Source organism: Geotrypetes seraphini, chromosome 1 (assembly GCF_902459505.1).
Source record: "Geotrypetes seraphini chromosome 1, aGeoSer1.1, whole genome shotgun sequence".
NCBI classification, from domain to species: Eukaryota; Metazoa; Chordata; class Amphibia; order Gymnophiona; family Dermophiidae; genus Geotrypetes; species Geotrypetes seraphini.
The window spans coordinates 177,729,522-177,748,913 of NC_047084.1; the positions used below are offsets into that span (position 1 = coordinate 177,729,522).

General features: G+C 41.9%; 1 protein-coding gene across 1 annotated transcript in view; it reads right to left on the minus strand.

Annotated features, from left to right (window-relative positions):
• Positions 1-19,392, minus strand: part of LOC117366815 (probable ATP-dependent RNA helicase DDX60) — a 288,878-nt gene that overhangs the window by 213,491 nt on the left and 55,995 nt on the right. The window contains exons 7-9 of the mRNA XM_033958734.1: positions 13,035-13,157; positions 8,481-8,639; positions 117-258 (exon numbers count right to left, since the gene is read on the minus strand). Of these exons, the coding sequence (XP_033814625.1) occupies positions 117-258; positions 8,481-8,639; positions 13,035-13,157 (424 nt within the window). The remainder of the gene's footprint in view (positions 1-116; positions 259-8,480; positions 8,640-13,034; positions 13,158-19,392) is intronic.

Here is a 19,392-nt window from a genome sequence, read left to right on the forward strand (position 1 = left end):
GACCCTCTATTCTACAAATTCAAAACTATAGTCCAAGAAGGTGGTAACTGATGATTTTAAAAAAGGCAAATCATGGACATATTCATCAAAATAAGCCAAATATTGAAATTGAGTACCTGCACCATCTTCTTTTTCATAGCAGTATGCAATATTCATCCACAGTAGATTATCATTCAGATCAGACAGGTAAGTTAAATCTACCTTCAAATGTGGTATATTTTTTATTTTGTCCAAAATAATACATTCACATCTTTTTAGCTAAAAAGTAATAAAAAAAGGAAAAAGTTACATTTACATTTTAGAAGTATATAGTGCAATAAGCCCCTCCACACACACATACCAATTTTTATTAAAGGGTCATAGATCTATATACAGTACTATTATCTGAGGTACAACCAAAGTGGTTTAATTTATACATGCAGGGGTGATAGAGGGTTAAGTGACTTGCCCAGGATCACAAGGAGCTACAGTGAAAATCGAACCCAGATAAATACTTATTTTCTTTCTAGATTTAAATTTTTCTAAATTTGGTTTCAGTGATTAGATACATTTCCCTTATATAACCTTTGGGAAGGTAATGTATATTTTACATTAAACATAAATGTTTTATGAACAACAAATTCTTTTCAGAAACAATTAGATTTGTCTACTGATTTCCTGTGCAGACTTCATTCAAAATGCTTTATATGAGGGTGAAGCAAAAATTAAAAGCAGTTTTAAATTATGCAATAATTGGAACAGAGCTAGCAAAAATGCAACATATGTAATCATATATTGCCTGTTGGATAGTTCGTCCACACACAAGGCAGCGCTCGGCCTTTAGTCGTGTGGCAGCTACGAGGACAGAAACATGGACACTCGAAGAACAACATGCAGTAGAGTGCTTTCTTTGGGCAGAGGGAGTGAAACCTGTGGAAATTCACTGTTGGATATTGACTCAGTATGGATATAGCACCATGAATCAACAAAAGTGGGTAAAAAGATTTAAAGCAGGAAGAATAGGTGTAACCGATGAAGGTCGTTCTGGTTGCCCATCAACATCACGCACACAAGAGCACATTGACAGGGCGAATGCCTTGATTGAAGAAGACCAACGAATAACAGTTTCTCAATTGGCTACAAATTTCAATATCAGCTATGGATCTGCATTTGGCATAATGCATGATGACTTGGAATACAGTGAAGTCTGCACTTGATGGGTTGCCAAACAGCTTACTGATCTGCACACATAATAGCGTGTGGAGTGTGACAAACCTGTGGCCAGCTTTGTCCCTGTAAGGGATAAAAGCAGACACGGTCCCCTGGTCAGAAGGGCTGACCAGGTTAAAAGTAAAGGTTTGGGTTTTGGCTGACTACCCCTCAGACAGTGAGGGAGAGCAGGGAGAGTCGGGAAGGGGCTAGAGCTAACGAGCTCAGGCAGCAGCAGAACCAGCAAGGCTTGGAAGCAGATGAGGGGAGAAGTCTCTCTCCTCCAGCCCACAGCAGTGAGGACGTGGAGATGACGGAGGACTACCTCAGCTCAACCCAGCTGCTGCTGAGCAGGCAGAGGCTATGGACGTCTCTGAACTACTGCTGGAAGCTGGCTATTTCCCCACTGACATGGAGGTTAGTTGCTAAAGGGGAAGGAAGCAAGGCTGTGCTTGTGCTGGCTCCCGTAACCCAAGCCCAGCTGACAGTGATTAGGGGAAGAGCAGGAAAAAGCTCTCCGTTACACTGTGTGACACCCGGAGGGCATGGTTTGTTCAAGGAACTTTATCTGTAGGGGTTGTGAAAGAAGACTGAAGTAAAGTCACAGCTTACCTAATGTCAAGCTATGTTCCGTCGGCTAGGAAGCCCAGCTGATAGTAACGAGCTGTGAAGCCTGCTCTGCCAAACCTAATCCGTGTCTCAGCTAGGTAAGCTGAAACGTTTGAGAAATTCATTGCTAGGTTTGGGAACTGTAATTACTCTGGCTGTGTTCACAAGGTGTGCAAAGTTTGAAAGTTTATTTTCCTGATATTTTTATTTACCTTTACCCCTGGTGAAGAGGACTGTATTAGACTAAAAAGTCCAGGGTATTGAACTGTATGTGGCATTTGTAGCAAGCCATTCTGACAACTGCAAGCTACTTTGTATTTTATATTTTGCCATGACATGCGGGTGGCTGATAGTATTCAGACCCCCATGTTCAATAAAGTACAAGAGCATTCTTTTGTAACAAGACTTACCTGTGTGGTCTTCTCTTTACAAGTTACTCTCAGTGTGGCCTGGCAGACTAGGCAGGCGCCTAGGTCTGTTATAACCTGAAAAGCCTTCCTCCAACCTGAGGAGGCCACGCCGACAGGCCAGAACTCAACACACCTAATCCCTCTGCTGGTTAGAGAAAGGGATAAGTGTGTCACAAGTGGTATCAGAAGTGCTGGATTTTTTTGTTTTTTTTTTTTGGACATTTTGGCAAACCTTTTCAGGAGCACTGAGAGCCAAAAAGTGTGTTGGGGAAATTATTTGACCACTATATGGAAACTCTGTATCGAGGACCTGGAGGATACTTCAACCTGGTTCCAGTGGAGGAAATCCTGTGGACGTCACAGCAGCAGATCCGGAGTGGAGCGGTTCAGGAGAGAGACCAACCCCACAGACGGACGGAGAGACCGGGACCAGAGGGATTGCAGGATCGTAGAGAAAGGGCCGTGCACCCTTAATGAGCACACCTGCGCAGACTCACCAGTACTGCGGTAAGCACGCTAGGCTGCGGGGACTGGTGAGGGCGGTAATTGGTATTTGGGGGAAACCATAAAATACCACACTTGGAGGTTTTTGTCTTTCTGATTACTTCCACAGGCCAGCAGGATGGATCCACAGTTGCTTGCAGTCTTGGCAGGAGAACGCCAGCGCCAGAGCGAGGATCTTCGCAAAGTGCTGGAGGCCAATCAAGAGCTATGGCGAGCAGGACAGGACGCCAATTGGAGACACCATGATGAACTGGTTATAGCCATGGGTGAACAGACTAAAATAATGGCTCAACTATTACAGACCCCGGCAAGAAATCCTGGTATTACACCGGTGTTGGGAACAGGGACTTCTCAGCTGGTGGTAGGACAAAACTCTTTAAATATTTTTAATTTAAATAAGATTACCCCAGCAGATGCACCGGACGATTTCTTGAACTCTTTCGAGAGAATTGCCACTGCAGCCGTGTGGCCACAAGAGCAGTGGGCTGTACGCTTACTGCCATGCTTAGCGGGTGACACATTAGCAGCTTTTCAGACCATGCCTGCAGAGAAAGCTAATAATTACCCTGCTATAAAAATGCATATTTTGGATTACCTAGGGTACACGAGGGAGTACTATAGGCAGACACTTAGGTCTGTGCAAATGCACCATAAAGAAAGACCAAAGCTCTCCTCCAGCGAATTAACAGGCTGGCAGAGAAATGGTTACACCCTTACATGTTAGACCCCAGGGCAATGTTCACGGAGGTAGTCCGGGAACAATTTCTGGAATCTATGCCCAAAGATCTGAGGGGGTGGCTGAAGAAGCAGGGAAGTGAAAATTTGGCACACATACTAACATCTGCAGAGGCATATTTAGACGCCCAAACTCCTGGTGAGGAAGAAAGCGTGCCTCATAGATCACAGTCCCGAGGTCCTAGGGATACTAGACCTCAGCCTGACAACACCCAACATCCCACCCACCCTGAGTATAAAAAACCTGTAAATCCGAAAACAATTCAGTGCTATAGGTGTGGGAAAAGGGGGCATAGGCAAAATGTATGTAGAGAACGTAGGGACTTTATGGTAGTCTGCAACCCTGGGAAAGCAGTTAGGAAAGAGTGCCTGACTCAAGTAAAAATAGCTGGAAGGTTAATAACTGCCCTTGTTGATACTGGGGCAGAACAGAGTGTGATCGACCGTAAGCTGTGGCAACAAATAAGGGGGCGTAGCTCCAGCAGTAAGGGTAGTGGTGAAGCCATGATACGCTGTGTTCATGGGGATGTAAAAAAATATCCTATGGTCCCAGTGTCCTTTAAGGTAGAGGGCAAACGGACCACGTTAAGAGTGGCAATCATTGAGGATTTACCTCACTCCCTGATATTAGGCAGAGATTGGACTGATATGCAGATTCTAGTGGAGATCAGGTTGCTGCTAAACCAGCCAATAGGGCGAGAGAGAATACTCCTCACACAGATTCTTGGATATTGGGGTCATGGTCTAAGGGGAGCCCCGAGCCCCGAGGGAATCCTGGAAGCTCAGGAGGTCGGCGGCCTAGGCCCAAGCGGAGGAAATGGCAACCCACTATTAGATGGGTGGCAATATCTGATAGGGCTATTGCACCTACACGAGCATATAAAGAGGCTGCAGGGTATGACTTATATGCAGCCCACGAGCAGCAGATCCCTGCTAGAGGGAGAGCTTTAGTGTCAACTGACTTACAGGTCTCTTGTCCCCCTGGTTCATATTTGAGGATTGCTTCTCGTTCGGGTTTGGCTTTAACAAAGGCTTTAGATGTAGCAGCGGGAGTCATAGACCCGGATTTTAGGGGAAATGTGGATGTCCTACTGGTCAACCACGCGGAGACCCCTTATTTAGTAAAGCCTGGGGATCGCATAGCACAGATGTTGTGCGAACGGATCTGGCAGCCCCGATTAGAGCGCTGGGCACGGTTCCCTACCACAGAGAGAGGGGGGAAAGGATTTGGGTCATCTGACGAATCGCACCCCATGAATCAGCAAGTAGTGGCCCAAGGATCTAACCCAGAGGCGCTTCCTCATGAGGGAGAAGCAGCCACAATGAAGGAGATGGGAAGTCCTACCTTGAGAGAGGATATGGAGATAATAAAACAGGAATTGAAACAAGTAGTAGGACTCATTACAGCCTCTCATGAAACAGCAGTTAAGGAAGTCTCCCGGGAAATACTGTATCAGTGTCAGCAGGATAATGCCACTTTGAGAGATGCTATGATGCAGGTCACTGACCAACTATCACAGATAGGGAAGCAGGTCACTGAGCAACAAACCCAACAGGAAACAATAAGACACCAATTAAACAAAATAGAAAACCTTCAGGGGAAGAGTAAAAATAGTGAGGTAACAACCGAGAAATGGGGAGAACAAAATCAAGCTCTTCACACCCAGCTAGAACATCATAACACTTTATTGGGGAAACTTGAGAGGTCACTGACAGAAGTAGGAGACAATGTAGGCAACCTACAGCTTCAAGTTAAGAACATGCAAAAGGGAGAACTGAGTGAGGTCACCAAGGCAGTTGCCTCCTTAGCTCAGAAAGTGGACAATATAGAAGACAAAAACCAACAGGATGTGGGGGAATATATAGAATCTACCCAATATCCTAGGCTACGGTGGGGTGATGATCTTCAGGGCTCGGGAAAAGGGAGCCGGGAGATCATGACAAGTGATGAGGACGAAAGAGCTAGGTTTGAAGCGGAGTTGCCCTCAGTTGGGGAGGAGGTGCAACTCTCGCCCAAACAGTGGGCACAGTTGTTTCCTCATTTATGTCCCAGTCAGCCTGGGGGGAATTCACAGGGACCTGGGTCTACTCAGTACACAAGTAAGAAAAGTAAGAATAAAAAAACGTTATTGACGTGGATGTTTTTATTCTTTCCAGAATTCCAGAGAACAAAGGACACCCTCAAAGTCTTCAGGATAGTCATCCTTTAAGTGGGGGGGATTGTGACAAACCTGTGGCCAGATTTGTCCCTGTAAGGGATAAAAGCAGAACACGGTCCCTGGTCAGAAGGGCTGACCAGGTTAAAAGTAAAGGTTTGGTTTTGGCTGACTACCCCTCAGACAGTGAGGGAGAGCAGGGAGAGCAGGGAGAGCCGGGACGGGGCTAAAGCTAACGAGCTCAGGCAGCGGCAGAAGCAGCAAGGCTTGGAAGCAGATGAGGGGAGAAGTCTCTCTCCTCCAGCCCGCAGCAGTGAGGACGTGGAGATGACGGAGGACTACCTCAGCTCAACCCCAGCTGCTGCTGAGCAGGCAGAGGCTATGGACGTCTCTGAACTACTGCTGGAAGCTGGCTATTTCCCCACTGACATGGAGGTTAGTTGCTAAAGGGGAAGGAAGCAAGGCTGTGCTTATGCTGGCTCCCGTAACCCAAGCCCAGCTGACAGTGATTAGGGGAAGAGCAGGAAAAAGCTCTCCGTTACACGGTGTGACGCCCGGAGGGCATGGTTTGTTCAAGGAACTTTATCTGTAGGGGTGTGAAAGCTCCTTGTGAAGACCGAAGTAAAGTTCACAGCTTACCTAATGTCAAGCTATGTTCCGTCGGCTAGGAAGCCCAGCTGATAGTAACGAGCTGTGAAGCCTGCTCTGCCAAACCTATCCGTGTCTCAGCTAGGTAAGCTGAAACGTTTGAGAAATTCATTGCTAGGTTTGGGAACTGTAATTACTCTGGATGTGTTCACAAGGTGTGCAAAGTGTGAAAGTTTATTATAGTCACCTTTCTTGGGAAAAGCCACCCTAATTGCTTGAGAATGGCCATCTCTATTTTGGTCTTAATCACTAACTTCCTCATCTGAGGAGAGAGAACTTGATGCCAACATGAGTGAACCACTACCTTCAGAAGGGATGGGAGATATGTACTGGATACAGAGGAAAACCTTTCTTTTAAAAGACCAAAGGCCATAAAATAGATTTCAGCAACCAGACTTAAAGACATGCTTCCCTATGAAGCTCCTGAGGAAGGGGGGAGGGAGTCATCAGAACAAATAGGTTCCAAGAAGAGAAGATCTTCAGGACAGGTTATATGTGCTTGACTTAGAAACATAGAAACATGATGACAGATAAAGGCCAAATGGCTCATCTAGTCTTCCCATCCGCAGTAACCACTATCTCTTTCACTTCTGCGTGAGATTCCATATGCCTATCCCAGGCCCTTTTGAATTCAGACACAGTCTCTGTCTCCACCACCTCTTCCGGGACACTGTTCCATGCATCTATAACCCTTTCTGTAAAAAAGTATTTCCTTAGATTACTCCGGAGCCTATCACCTCTTAGCTTCATCCTATGCCCTCTCATTCCAGAGTTTCCTTTCAAATGAAAGAGACTCGGCTCATGCGCATTTGCATTGCTTAGGTATTTAAACATCTCTATCATATCTCCCCTCTTCCACCTTTCCTCCAAAGTATACATATTGAGATCTTTAAGTCTGTCCCCATACGCCTTATGATGAAGACCACATGCCATTTTAGTAGCCTTCCTCTGGACCGACTCCATCCTTTTTATATCTTTTTGAAGGTGAGGCCTCCAGAATTGTACACAATTTTCTAAATGAGGTCTCACCAAAGTATTATACAGGGGCATCAATACCTCCTTTTTCCTACTGGCCATACCTCTTCCTATGCAACCTAGCAACCTTCTAGCTTTCACCATCACCTTTTCTACCTGTTTGGCCACCTTAAGATCATCCCAGAGGAAAATATTCTATTCAGGGGAGTTGCAAGGAAACCTATGCAGCTGTGTCCCTTGTAACAAGCCTGAGTCAGTCTCTGTAGTCTATGAGTATTGTGGATTTTCCTTTACCCCAATCTCCTCTGGAGGAAGGATGCAATTGAAGAAATGGATCTCTCAAAGAAAATAGTGTCTTCTTCATAAACCTAACTCAAAGAGGCTTCAAACTCTAACACAAATCTGCTACATGGGCCTCTTTCATGCCACATTTGATTCTACGTATCCTTGCTATGTAGTTAAGAGGTAAAAGGGAATGGAAAGAATCTTTCAGGAAGGAATCCTCTGACCCAGAGGGAGGGGGAATGAAAAAGATTGAGTCCAAATCAAACACAACACTATAGGAGTCCAGGAAGCAGCCTGGAGAACAAACTATACTAATAAACTATTTTAGAAATCTTTACCGCAAAAATAGGACACAGTAAAAGCTCCCAAGTTAACTTTTTAGTGGCATTGTGCACTAATGTGAACATTAATGCACAACTGGAAAATAAAAATATTGAAGGAACATGAAATTATTCCATGCTGAAACTGGCCACAGTGCACAGTAAAGTCATGGTGACATAGTAGATAATGGCATATAAAGACTTGTATGGTCCATCCAGTCTGCCCAACAAGATAAACCTATAGTAAAGTGCGATACTACATTGCATACTTGATCTTGATTTTTTTGTTGTTATTTTCAGGGCACAGATTGTAGAAGTCCCACTCCAGTCCATCCAGATCTGTCCAGCTATGCTCAGGGAACAGATGGTTCCACTTTAAAATGTGCTAGGTTCGGATTCTAATACAGTTTAGTAAAAAGACCTATAAATTTCTTGAAAGACAGGCAGAACTTACATTTTTATGAAGACTGATCCATGTATGTTTAGGATTACTTATTCAGAATCCAACTTGCACTGACAAATTAGAGGAAAGTATACATAAAAGATATCTATATGACATATGGATATCTTTTTCCTTTCATGGTCCCACCGAATATTTCTCTCAAGCCTTTTTAAAACGTGAACTGAGAAAATTAAAAATAATTGCTCACAATCTGTATAAAAGTTGAAGCACGCTTCTTCCAGCGAGAACGGACAATTCTGGTCTGCGCCCGTATCGAAAGAGGCAAAATAATAAGTAAAACTACACTGAGGCAATACATTCTGCACAGGTCGGCTGCATCTTCTAGAGTCAAATCATCGTTGTTACCCTGCAGGGAAACAGCCAACAAAATACCGTCACAGATCACAAAGATGGCTAAACCCAAATAGTTTGATTTACTTGCATAATTATAACAAATAATTTTTTTTATTGAAATTTTATTGAAATTTTACAAATATAAAAGTATAAGAATAAAACAAAACAATAAGCTGCAGATACCAAAATATACATAATAGTATGCAAAATACAGGGGTCCTTTTACAAAGCCACGCTAGCGGTTTTATCGCACACACCGGATTAGTGTGCGCTAGCCGGAAATCTACCGCCTGCTCAAAAGGAGGCGGTAGAGGCTAGTGCATGCGGCAATTTAGCTCATGTTATTCCACGCGTTAGGGCCCTAGCACGACTTTGCAAAAGGAGCACATAGTATAGTTAATATACAAAGTAAAGTTAATTGGGATTTACATGAGTCCTTACATATATTCATCAAGAAGGGTCCAAATTTTTGTAAATCTGGCTATGTTATTTTGTTTGAATGTTATTTCCTCATACTTTCTGATGACACAAAGATGATTCCACCATTCGTAAAAATTAAGCCTAGAATTGTTTTTCCAATTGGAAACAATATGATGGATAGCTAAGGCAATCATGAAATCAAATATTTTTTTATATAACGGTGGTATTGATATATCTGGATTAGAGGAACACAATATGATTGATTCATATGACATGGGCAACTCATTAATATTCATGTTTAAAATTGAGCAGTTTTGGACCAAATGTTTGACCAGTAAACTTGTAAGTTAGGGCATTCATATAAGAGGTGTATTAGAGTCCTAGGTTGCTGTTGGCATGACCAACAGAGCTCTGAAGTCGCATGTAACACTTTAGCCATTTTAGCAGTCTAGTAAGTTTTATGCATAATGAAAAATGTAGACTGGCATATGGATGCTGACAGAATGCCTAGAAAGATTTCCAATCTATTACTCTTGGACTTTCATTTAGATATGCTGTCCACATGTTATCGAAGGAAACATCTTTTTCTCCCTCACACTCTCTTAAAATTTTATATAGTTTTGATGCTCTTTTGTTTCAAATAATAATAACTAAAGGGGAAAAAAATCCATAGTCCTGCCCCCTCAAACTAAATTAACTTTGTTTTTTTACAACTGACATAATTATTTTGCACAGATAATATTTAAGTAATCATGGGGTCCTTTTACTAAATTGTGCTAGTGCATGCTTACTGCACATTAAAAGGGCTTTTACCACACATCCTGCAATAAATATCCCTCTCACATGCACATCGCACTCTAACATAGGCTGATTTTATCAAGCTGCTCTAGAGGTTTTTAGCGGGGACTGGCATGGTAAATGCTATGAGCGTTGGAGCATTTGTCGGCCCATGCTAAAAATCTCTAGTGCAGTTTGATAAAAGAAGGGGATAATTTTCATAATTTTCTCTAAGGGGTAATGTTTAGGGGTAGAGAGTAGCCATAAAAGTGCTAATCAGTTAGCGTATGAGACACTGCTGTGTGATAATTGATTAGCATAGAGTTAGCGCATGGGCCCTTACCACCTATAAAATAGGTGTCAGTAAGGGCTCATGTGGTAATTTTGTTTAATGACCATGCGCCAATGGCATGATTAACATTTGGTCATGAAGTGCCTCCGTGCCTCCCCCATCTCCCAATGGGTAATCAAGAAAGGAATTCCAGAAGGCTACATAACATTTTCTATCTGGACACATGGAGGCTCCATACACCCTAATCTCAAAGTTTGCCCTTCTAAACGGTTATCACAGTTTCAGCAATGATGATTTTTGACCTGTTTTGTATAGCTACCATGTGGCTTTATTCCATTGTATTGGTTTTCTGTACGTGTTTTCTTCACCACTGCAAATAAACAGTTATTTTAAAAACCCCAAAACACTTGGTCCTTAATTAGGAAAATTGGAAATTCGACAATTTTCCAGCTGCGACACAAGTGATCTTAGCTTGTGGGAAAGCCACATATAAGTGGCACACTAAGGCCACTATATTTGTTTATAACTTAAAACATCATATTCTATTATTTAAGCTGGCCCTTTAGCCAGTACCAAATATACCTGGATATTCATTTAAAATGTTCTAATGAATGTAGTGATCAGCACACTTAAAATATAGAGATCTGCTGAAAAAAAAAATTCTAGAGGCATTGGACATGTTGTACTGTATTAGGCCAATATTCAAAGGAATGGCTCCTGGCTGGTTATATACTGCTTGATATTCAGTAGTGCTGCCCGCTATAGGAAAACAATTTCAATTTAATTCGATTCGATTCAGCCTATTGAATTGGTTTTTCAATTCTATTTGATTTTCCTGCCCCATTGGGTGTTTTTTTATCAAACATCCTGGTGGGTTTATTTTATAGCCTCTTCACCCCCTTTTCCTTCTCCTAACCACACTGGCGCTGTGTTGTAAACAGAATAAACAAACAAAAAAGACTTTTCCTCTCTCTGTTAAATCCTAGCTCACGTTTGCCGTCTAACACCAGCTCTGGCAGGATACACGTTTCAAATCTGACATATTGTAATCACAAATCAGAAAATAAAATTAGTTTTTCTACATTTTGTTGTCTGGTCATTATTCAAATCTTGTTGGTCCCAGGCTCTGGTTGTCTTCTGATAACTTGCTTGCCTGGGTCTCCTTCTTTCTCCGTGCTAACCATCCATCTGCCATCTCTGTCCTCCCCTTCCATTTCACTTCCCTCCCCAGGAGGTCTGGCATCTTTCCTTTATTTTGTCTCCCTCCACAGATCCACCTTTTCTTAACTACCTTTTCATCCAGCATCTCTCCCTCCTTCCCCACCACCCCAGGGTCCACCATCTCTCCCTTTCTTTTCCCAACTACCCTCCTATCCAGTATCTTTATCCTCCCCTCCACACCATCCCTTGTGTCCAACTTCTCTCCCTTTCTGTTCCTTTCCTCCCTAAATCCCATTGTCTATCATCTCTCTTCCTCTCCTCTATTTTCAGACCCATTATTTCTTCCCCCCCAAAGTCTGGCATATGCACGTCTCTTTGAACCCCCCTTCCCTCCCTCCCTCCGTGTACTTCTACACCAGGGCCTCCCTCCCCTGGTCTGTCCCCCCTGAAGGCCTACACCTCCCCCTGAAGGCCCGCACCCACCACAAAAGGCCTGCCTTTCCCCCCCTGAAGGTCTGTGCCACCATCCCTGAAGGCCTGCATCCCCCTTAAAGGCCTGTCCCCCCCCCCTTTGAAGGCCTGCATCCACCCTAAAGGCCTGCCTGTCCCCCCTGAAAACCTGCCCCCCTTGAAGGCCTGCATCCCCCCTGAAGGCCTGTACCACCCCCCCCCCTTAGAAGGCCTGCATGTTCCCCCTGGCCTCCCACTGGTGCCCGGCTTCCCTCCTGGCCTACCCACACCGTTTACCTTATAGGAGCAGCCTGCACACAAGATTGCGGTGCTAGCGATCTTTGCACTGTTTCCTCTTACGGTGCTAGCGATCTTCGAAGCTGTTTCCTCTGCCGCGGTCCCGCCCCTTCTATGACATCAGAAGCAGGATCGCCGCGGAGGAAACAGCTCAGAAGCAGTGCAAAGATCGCTACCACCGTGATCTTGTGTGCAGGCTGCTTCTATAAGGTAAACGGTGCGGGGAGGCCAGGGGGGAAAGCGGGATGCCAGGGGGGGTTAGCCGGACGCCAGGGGAGGAAGCCGGACAGCAGCACTAACTGGCTAACCCTACCCCCTCGCCCTCTAAAGCAGGTACGGCAGCAGCCAGCCAGCAAGAGCAACGCTGCTGCTCCTGCTTGAGGGGGGAGAGTCAGCCGAATCGGGAAACCAATTTTTGTTTTGTTTTGAATCAATTCGAATCGATTCACCTGAAGTGAATCGGTGAACCGATTCGAATCGTGAATCAGGCAGCACTAATATTCAGCGCTATTTAATTGGCCAGGATTCATTCCTTGCCAGTTAAATAGCACTTAACCAGCTAAGTGCTAATATTCAGCTTGGTGAGCAGCTATGTTGCATGACATAGTCAGTTAGTGCCAATATTCACTGGTTGACTGGTTAAGTATAGTGACCAGACAGACCTGCTATTTATGCGGGTCTATCTAGCTACTAAACATAGCCAGCTAGCCAATGAATATCACTTAACTGGCTATGTTTCTAGATGCCAACCCCCCCCCCCCCCCCCAACTCATTGTCAGCCACTGGCTAGACCAGACATTGAATATCCCAGGAAATAGCCGGTCAGCTGATTAGGAAGTATGACGTGTGGTTTTTATTATCATTCCACAATGCTTATCAATTATTTATCCAAGTCTCTCTCCTACCACACTTGGTGGTGAATTACTAGTACTACCATCACATCTCTACCTCAATTAACTGTTACCTGTCACTTGAATAATGTCATTTCTTTTAGCCTTAATTTACATTTACCTTTTCCTCTACTACCTTGCTATACATTATCAGTCCCACTGAACATGTGATGGCACACAGAATACGTCTAACATCAGAAACTTTGGACCAAAGACCCTTAAGCTGGGATATTTTTTCCTGTACCTGCAAATACAAAATAGATTATTTTAGCACACTGAAAAACAATGTTACTTACCCGTGGCAGCTGTTTTCTATAGACAACAAGATTTATCAGGCCAGTGGTGCAGTAAGGGAGGGCAGTCCACCCCAGGTGCCATGTTGGAGGGAGCACCGGCACCCCTCCTCCTTTCCACCCCCCCTGCCTCATCCCACTCTTCCCCTCCCCCTGTACTTCTAGTTGTTCACCACTTCAAGCAACAACTTCAATCTGCTCCTCGTGACCTCATCATCTCTCCCACTGACATCACTTCCTGGTGCCGTGACATCAAAGGGAGAGCTAACGGGGTTGCGAGCAGCCCGTTGAAGTTCTTGTTGCTCACGGTGGTGAACAACTAGAGGGAGGAGTGGGGGAAGCAGAGACGAGGGCTTGGAAAGAGCACCACCACCCTGGATGCCTCTCACCCTCGCTATGTCACTGGATCAGGCTATGAGTGTTAATGCCACTGTATGACACTAGGACGGAATAGTTCTCCCAAAGCTCAAAACTATGTGCAAAATGTTTTCAACACAAGCAGCCCTTCTCATTCACAACTATCTCATCAGTCTCTTGGTTAGTTCTGTAACCCAAGAAAGATTTCAACTCTCAGAAAAAGTGACAGGTATTATGGCTTGGATTTTCTATAGGGCACCAATATCAGTGGCCGCCTAAAAAGCATTTGCAAATCGTGTGTCAATCACGCGATGAAACCCTAAAGAGAATCTTGCCTCCGTGAAAGACAGGTGCCGGAAATGTAGGCCAAGGTTTTCCAGGCCTACATTTTTGGTGCCTATCTGTCATGAATCACGCCTACATAGGTGCTTTAGGCTGCCTAATGCCACTTCCAGAATTAGCCACGCTCATAGTGGTGTTTGGCAGCCGTACCTGCTTTAGAGGGCGAGTGGGTAGGGTCAGCCGGTTAGTGCTGATGTCATGTAAACCTTTTCCTTTCTCTTCTTATATTTTAAGTTCTTGTAAACCGTGCCGAGCTCCACGAGAGGATGCAGTATATAAACTTAAGGTTTAGTTTAGTTTAGTTTAAAGCGCCTACATAGGCATGATTCTGGTGCATATTATTTGTGTGCCAGCAGGGGCTTTAACAGTGCCGTTTTTTACCATTTTAAACGGTGTATGTTAATTAACTTAGGTGCTGATAGGTAGACTAAATTTAGGCGCTGATTCTAGAATTTCCCCCTTTGTGCCTAATCTATCTTGCTGTTTATGGGCAATATTGTTTTTTCCATCAACAAGCATAACTGAGTCAGGCACAAAAGTAGGTGACTGTCAATCTTAGGGTCATGCAGTAATATAGATAATTTGTCCATTGTTCAGGAGCAGTTTACAGATAATGATGGAAAAGCCAAGTAAACAATACAGCTTGACCAAAAGCACTGTCCTTGCATTAGTAAGAAGTGGAGGTATGACAAGAGTCTCTTTAAGATATCTATAGTTGCTACAGTGATTCTGATTTGATTAGGTGTAACTTTACAAGGAAGAAGAGTACTAGTTCATATCAGAATTGAAAACAGTATGCTAGCAAATTAGCTAAGATATGTTTAGCCATTGGACTGCCACATTTACAGTAATAAGAACATAAGAATAGCAATACTGGAACAGACAGAAGGTCCATCAAACCCAAAATCCTGTTTCCAACAGTGGCCGTCAAACAAGGTCCGAAGTACCTAGTTAAATCCCAAGTAGTAAAACAGATTTTATGCTGCTTGTCCTAAGAATAAGCAGTGGATTTCCCCAAGCCATCTCAATAATGGCCTATGGACTTCCAGAGTTTAATTACATATTGTGTGAAGAAATATTTTCTTGGGTTTGTTTTAAATATACCTAGTAGCTTCATTGCATGAACCCTGGACCTAGTATTTTTTAAAAAGAGTGAACAAGCAATTGCCATCTACCCTTTCCACTCTACTCAGTATTTTATAGACCTCTATCATATCACCCCTGAGCCATCTCTTCTCCAAGCTGAAGAGCCCTAGCCGCTTTAGACTTTTCTTATAAGGAAGTCATCCCATCCCTTTTATCATTTTTGTCGCCCTCCTCTGCACCTTTTCTAATTCCGTTATATCTTTTTTGAGGTACGGTGACCAGAACTGAACATGGTATTAGAGGTATGGCTGTACCATAGAGCGATACAAGGGCATTATAACATTTTCATCATTGTTTTCCATTCCTTTCCTGATAAGTCCTAACATTCTATTTGCTTTCTTAGCCACTGCTGCACATTGAACCTAGGGTTTCAACGTATCCTCAACAAAGACAGCTAGATCCTTTTCCTGGGCAGTGACTCCTAACACAGAACCCAGCACTACATAGCTATAGTTCAGGTTCCTCTTTCATCACTTTGCACTTGCTCATATTAAATGCCCTCTTGCAATTTTTTACTATCCTTCTGCGATTTGACAACTTTGAACAACTTTGTGTCATCAGCAAATTTAATTATCTCACTAGTTAGTCCCATCTCTAGATCATTGATAAATTTGTTAAAAACCAGTAGTCCCAGCACAGACCACTGGGGAACCCTACTACTCCATTGAGAATATTGATCATTTAAAACTAGGGCTCCTTTTATCAAGCTGCGCTAGCGGTTTAACGCACGTTAAACCGCCGGCCACGCTAGCTGCTACCGCCTCATCTTGAGCAGGCGGTAGTTTTTAGGCCAGCGCGGGGGTTAACGCATGATGAAAAGTCACGCGCGTTAACCCCACTAGCGCGGCTTGATAAAAGGAGCCCCTAGTCTCTGTTTTCTGTCTTTCAACCAATTATTAATCCATTATAGGACATTACCTCCTATCCCATGACTTTCTAATTTCCTTAGAAGTCTTTCATGAGATAATTTGTCAAATGCCTTTTGAAAATCCAAATACACAATATCAACTGGTTCATCTACATGTTAATTCTTCACCCCTTCAAAGAAATGTAGTAGATTGGTGAGGCAAGATTTCCCTTGACTAAATCCATGTTGTCTTTCTCTTATGTTTATGTATATGCTCTGTCATTTTGTTTTTTATAGTAGTCTCTACCATTTTGGCCAGTACCAACGTCAGACTCACCAGTCTATGATTTCCCATATCACCTCTGGAACCCTTTTTAAAAATCATTGTCACATTAGCCACCCTCCAGTCTTCCAGTACTATGCTGGATTTTAAAGAAAAAATTACAAATTACTAACAATAGCTCTGCAAGTTTAGTTTTCAATTGTATCAGCACTCTAGGATGTGGTCCATGTAATTTGCTACCGTTTAATTTCTCAAATTGATCTATCACATCATCCAGTATTACAGAGATTTATTTAAGTTAAACTAAACTAAACTAAAACTTAAGTTTGTATACCGCATCATCTCCATAAAGATAAAGCTTGTCACGGTTTACAGGTAAATTCAATAAGTGAGGGAAGGGCATAATAAGAAATTAGAGATTATGAAGAGGATAGCTAGCTTTACATTTTAAATAGATAGCTTTACGTTTTGGAGAAAAGCCAAGTTCCTCTGATTCATCAGAATTGAATACCAGTTCTGGCACCAGTGACTCCCCCACATCTTCCTCGGCGAAGATCGAGGCAAAGAATTAATTTAATCTCTCCACTCTGGTCTTGTCTTCCCTGGGAGCCCCTTTTATCCCTCAGTCATTTAGCAATCCAACTGATTCTCTTCCCGACTTCTTGCTTTTAATATACCTAAAAAAAGTTTTTACTGTGTGTTTTTGCTTCCAGCGCAATCATTTTTTCAAGGTCTCTCTTCGCCTTCCTTATTAGAACCTTGCATTTGACTTGACATTCCTTGTGCTGTTAACAAATATTTTCAGTTGGATCATTCTTCCACTTTCTGAAGGATTCTCTTTTAGCACTAATAGCTTACCTTCACTGGCAGCCATTTGGGGCTCATTTACAAAGCCGCATTAGCGGTTTAACACACATAATAGTGCATGCTAATTTGCTGGCTGTGCTAGCTGCTACCTCCTCCTCTTGAGCAGGCAGTAGTTTTCGGCTAGCACAGGGGTTAGCACGCGCTAAAAAGCTACGTGCGATAAAGCCGCTAATGCGGCTTCGTAAAAGGAGCCCTTGGTCTTCCTTCTTCCTTTTTTAATACATGGAATATATCTAGTCTGGGCTTCCAGGATGGTATATCTGAATAACATCAACGCCTGATGTATATTTTTGGCCTTTGCAGCTGCTCCTATAAGTTTCTTTTTTACCATTCTCCTCATGTTATCATAGTCTCCTTTTTAAAGTAAAGTGCTGTTATATTGGATTTCCTATCAAGATCCGATCATATTAATGACCGCTGATCAAAGGAAACAACTGTGCAGACTTTTTTATAGATTGGAATGTGAAAAAAAACTGCTTTTGTGGATACTCGTGCGGTTTAGGGGAAAACATAGCAAAGGACTATTATCATCATTCACAATGGAAAGAAGTGATTACCTTTGATAGTAATTTAGGCTGAAGATACAAAACTTTGCTATGACTAATTGGAGTATACAGTATAGTTTATAGGTGACCAATCCATTATTTATTTGTTAAAAAAAAGTTTCTATCCCACTTATATCTAAGCAGATTACAAGAAAATAAACAGAATTATAAGGTAAAAACACAAAAACAGTAGAAAACATAATAAAACAAAACAATATACAGAACAGATTCATTATTCACTTCATTCCTTCAGTTGCTGCTTCTTAACCATTTAAAAAGCTTCTATAATATCTGAAAGAGTTATTAGGTTTAACAAATGCAGAAACTTTTCCTATACAAAATTGTTATTATATCCCACAGAAAAAAAAGAGTAACATCAGATCAGGGAGCAGATCTTTTGGTTTCTACAGAGTTTAATTTTACTCATTTCCAAGAAGACTCCCAAGATATTATTAAAACCAGGGCTACTCTTTAGATGACTTGTTTAAGTGAGTTAAACAAAACAACTAAATTCTGTGGGGATAATGTTTTGATATTTCCCAATGTTGCTAGAGCAACTCAAATGCGAAGGGTTATAGCTCTGGCATCAACTTTCTTTTTAAAATTCCCTTCTAAATGAATAATTAAAATACAAGAAAAGGAATTTATTTTCTGGGACCCTACTCAGCTTCAGCAATTTTTAAGTTTTCGTGAACAAGGGAAAGATATTGTGAAATAGTTTTGGAACTGATCTTTGAAAGGAACCAAAAGAAAAGAGAAAAAGCACTATAATAATTTAACTTGGGGTTCTTTTTTTTATCTTCTCAAGTTTAATATTTCATTATCTTTAATTGTATTTGAAATTAAGGTGGCTCCCCCAAATTAATATGGGCTCAAAAGATTTGTATTAGATATTGTTTAGTTGTTTTTTTTATGATGTATATCTTTCTTTACTGTTCTTTAAGAATTGTATGATAAAGATTTTTTTTTTAATATTCTTTATTCATTTTATATTTACATCAAGTGTACAGAAAATAATAACAAATTAACTTAATACATCACTTGAAATATCACAAATTTTTCAAAAAAATTAAAATTTATCCCCTTCCCACCCACCATTCTAATATCATTTAATACATACAATATAATAAAATCATTCATTCCATTCATAACCAATAATAAAAAGTCAAACCCTCCCCCCTCCAATCTTTCATTTATGTATAATTAGGGAAAAATGATAACTATTCTTTACAATAATTTATCAATGGTCCCCACACATCCTTAAACTTATTAAAATATCCTTTTTGAACCGCTAATGCTCCTTCCATTTTATACATGTGACACACTGAACTCCACCAAAAACTATAATTCAATCTTTTCCAATCTTTCCAATTATACTTTATTTGTTGAATGGCAATTCCTGTCAGAATCAGTAGAAGTTTATTATTTTTGGAAGATATTTGGCTCTTAGCTCTCATAGATATGTCAAATAAAACTGTGTCATACGATAATGCCACATGATTTTCTAACAAGCAATTTGTTTGTCCCCAAATCGATCTCCAAAAAGCTAAAATAAATGGACAATAGAACAATAAATAATCCAAAGTCCCTGCTTCGAGATGACAATGCCAACATCTATTAGACTTAGAGCAATCTAATTTTTGTAAATGAACAGGGGTCCAGAATGCTCTATGCAACAGGAAAAACCACACAGTAATTTGATGCCTAATCTTGTATGATAAAGATGTGATTTTAAAAAAAAGCTTCTATATAGAGATGTTTTTAATAATTTTTTAAAACTGTACTCTGAATTAGAGAAT